This window comes from Priapulus caudatus, unplaced genomic scaffold (assembly GCF_000485595.1).
Source record: "Priapulus caudatus unplaced genomic scaffold, Priapulus_caudatus-5.0.1 Scaffold138, whole genome shotgun sequence".
Taxonomy (NCBI): Eukaryota; Metazoa; Priapulida; class Priapulimorpha; order Priapulimorphida; family Priapulidae; genus Priapulus; species Priapulus caudatus.
In genome coordinates, this window is record NW_014577199.1 from 33582 (window position 1) to 36983 (window position 3402).

The 3402-nt window shown below is 43.2% G+C and overlaps 1 protein-coding gene across 1 annotated transcript in view; it reads right to left on the minus strand.

Annotated features, from left to right (window-relative positions):
• Positions 1-1633: 1633 nt before the first annotated feature.
• The window catches only part of LOC106806050 (thyrotropin-releasing hormone receptor-like), a 102171-nt gene continuing 100402 nt past the window's right edge, over positions 1634-3402 (minus strand). Inside the window, exon 3 of the mRNA XM_014807892.1 lies at positions 1634-2959. Coding sequence (XP_014663378.1) covers positions 2669-2959 — 291 coding nt within the window. The 3' untranslated portion in view covers positions 1634-2668. The remainder of the gene's footprint in view (positions 2960-3402) is intronic.

Sequence of the window (3402 nt, forward strand, 5' to 3'; positions counted from 1 at the left end):
ATAGATGGGATGATGGGATGGGATAGATGGGATGGATGGGATGGATGGGATGGGATGGGATGGGATGGGATGGGATGGGATGGGATAGGATGGGATGGGATGGGATGGATGCATGGGATGCATGGATGCATGGATGCATGGATGCATGGATACATGGATGGATGGATGGATACATGGATGGATACATGGATGGATACATGGATGGATACATGGATAGATGGATGGATGGATGGATGGAAGAACGGACGAACGGATAGACAGACAGAAAGACAGGCAGGCAGACTGACAGACAGATAGTCTGTGTTGATGACTGTTGTTTCATCTTCGTACCGACGAGAGCTGTGGTGATTCCCACGAGCATTCCTATGAACCCGATGATCTGCGACTCCCCGAACACTTAAATTTTTAATTTTGATCTCAAAATCGATATAAATTCATTTTTTGGAAATAAATCTTTTTATATTAGTTTGTTTTGTTAATAGATGTGTTTGTTATTCTATTGCGGTCATTTTGATACCTCATTTGTTTAATTTGATCGAAAAATAACGATTTTATGATTTTTTTCACATTTTGGGTAAATTTCACTATGGATGACGTCATAACCGGAAGTTCGTCCCAACTTACGCAATGTTAACATTTATTTTCGTGATCAGGGGGTCATGGGGCTTCAGAAAAATATTGGTTCGGAGGTTTGTGGGGGGGGTGCACGGTGGACCCTTCTAGCTCCCGGCCTACAATGTTGGACAGGGCTGCTCGCTGGTATTTGAGTGAGGTTGTTCACCTCGCGCTAACGAGATTAACCCGTTCTTACAGCAAGTGTCGACTGAAGCAAATCAGTGTAAAGTGTCTTGCTCAGGAGCTCAACAGCAGTGGCCACGACAGGTGTCCAGCCCGATAGCTTTTAGTGCCAAATCAAGTGCGCCATCCACTTGACCACCACTGCCCCACCCTTATTAGAGGTAGGCGTTTATATAAATTACGGATAAAATATGTTTGGACGTAATGCGCGGTAATTTATTTGTAAACGTGCTTCCTAATGACTTAACAATGTTCGCCGATTGTGACAATTCTAGTTATTAGAGACAGTCATTTATATAAGAAAATATCATGTAACATCCCACGGAGTGATATTACATAATTGTTAACGCGCACTATTATGAGTTTATCGGAAGTGATCCTTCTCTTGCTCCTCTCGGATTGATTTTATGGCAAACTATATTTTCATTAGAGACAACTACGTGTCTAATCCAGCTTAGGCTCTGTCGAAGATTAAACGGGGAAAGCTATCCTTTCACAAACAGTTGGCTTGCTGGCTACGACTTAACTAGACAATCAAACCAAGTCGTGGATGAATGGATGGATAGATGGACGGGCGAACGCACGGACAAACATACGGACGGACGATTGGATAGAAGGAAGGAAGGAGGGATGAATGGATGGAAGGATGGATGGATGGATGGATGGATGGATGGATGGATGGATGAATGAATGGATGGATGGATGGATGGATGGATGGATGGATGGATGGATGGATGGATGGATGGATGGATGGATGGATGGATGGATGAATGAATGGATGGATGGATGGATGGATGGATGGATGGATGGATGGATGGATGGATGGATTTATGTGTCAGTGTAGGTGTAAATGTGTGTACGTGTACGTGCATATATGATGTTTTTGGAAGCGTTTGAACGTAATGTCATGTATGAACGTAATGTTATGTGTAATTACTTGAACTATGGCATTAGTGATATATATGATATTCTAACAAATAATCGTTAGTTCATTTAAACATGGCTTCAGCAATTTAAATCAATCATTGCGTTAATTCATATCGATATCACATTATCGATTATTCACTGAATCAAATGTTTCGATCGAAGAAGAAAACCATCACACATAGACGACAATGAAACTTACACAAATAATCTGAAAATCTACTGTTCGCGATCGAGACGTAGAATCATGGAGGGGGAGGCCCATTGTAGCGAACGCACTAACGGTTCTCATTTTGCGCGAAACAGTATTGAACACCAGGTATCCGGTGCGTACGCAAACGACGCGAAACTGCGCGCAGTCACTCTATGTAACATATTCAGCAGGAGTTAATAATGACAAATATATCGGAACAATCGGGTCCCTATATATAAATACAGAGGGACAATTTGTCGTTATTAAATCCTAATAATCAGTAAGGCAACAGTTGCTCGTAATCCACCGTCCCAGCGTGTACTCCGTTACATCGCGACGGCGAGATTCGCCATTCGATTATAATTATGTGTATAGCGAAACCACCGTATCCCGGATAGGTTAGTCGTTGAAGATGGAACAGCAGACATTCAGGTTGAAGTGTACTGTGCACGCGTCCCGTGTTTAGACACTGGTGATACTTGGTTATATACATAAAAGGATGCGTTGTAGACGTACGATGGCCATCAATTGATGCGTAGCATCGGTGATTTAGACTACGATAGATTTCAAGTGATGTAGACCATTTAGACCTACGAGGGACACGAATTGATGTGGACTATTGGTCATTTAGACGTAGTGTTCACATCAGTCGTCGTGGTCCATCTATAATTTACACTCCGATAGATATCAGTCGTGTGGTCCAACTTTCGTCTAGACTGCGATGAACTTGAGACGGCGTGGACTGCCTATCATTCATACGACGGTAGACATCGTGCGTGAGTAGTATCCCCGTGGGTCATCCTCCCGACCGCAGGTCAGCAGATGCTTGAATGCCCGGCGAAACTTGACCGACATAGCATTGTACAGGATCGGATTGATGGCACTGTTAATGTAGATCAGTGTCTTGGCAAACATGAAGTACCAGTAGTCCTGCAGCTGGGACTTGTTGGCGAGGCTGCGGAATGAGTTGTAGACGAGGATGAACCGGTAGGGCATCCAGAGGATGGCGAAGAGAACGACGACGACGACGAGCATCTTGACGACCTGTGGAAGAGATCAAACAACGCAACGTTATGTATCAGTAACATATTCTACCCTCTCACGCTCGTACTCTCTATATTACGTCATATTTCGTATTGGAGTCTATATTTTGAAGCCCTTGCCTCTGGTCACAGAGCATAGATGCATAATAACTGTGTGCCTTTGGTTTCTGGTTGCGATTAAGCAATAGTCCGGGAGCTAGAAGGGTCCACCGTGCACCCCCCCCCCACAAACCTCCGAACCAATATTTTTCTGAAGCCCCATGACGCCCTGATCACGAAAATAAATGTTAACATTGCGTAAGTTGGGACGAACTTCCGTTATGCGTATCCATAGTGAAATTTACCCAATGTGAAAAAATCATAAAATCGTTATTTTTCGATCAAATTTAACAAAGTGAGGTATCAAAATGACCGCAATAGAATAACAAACAGTAAAAAATATAT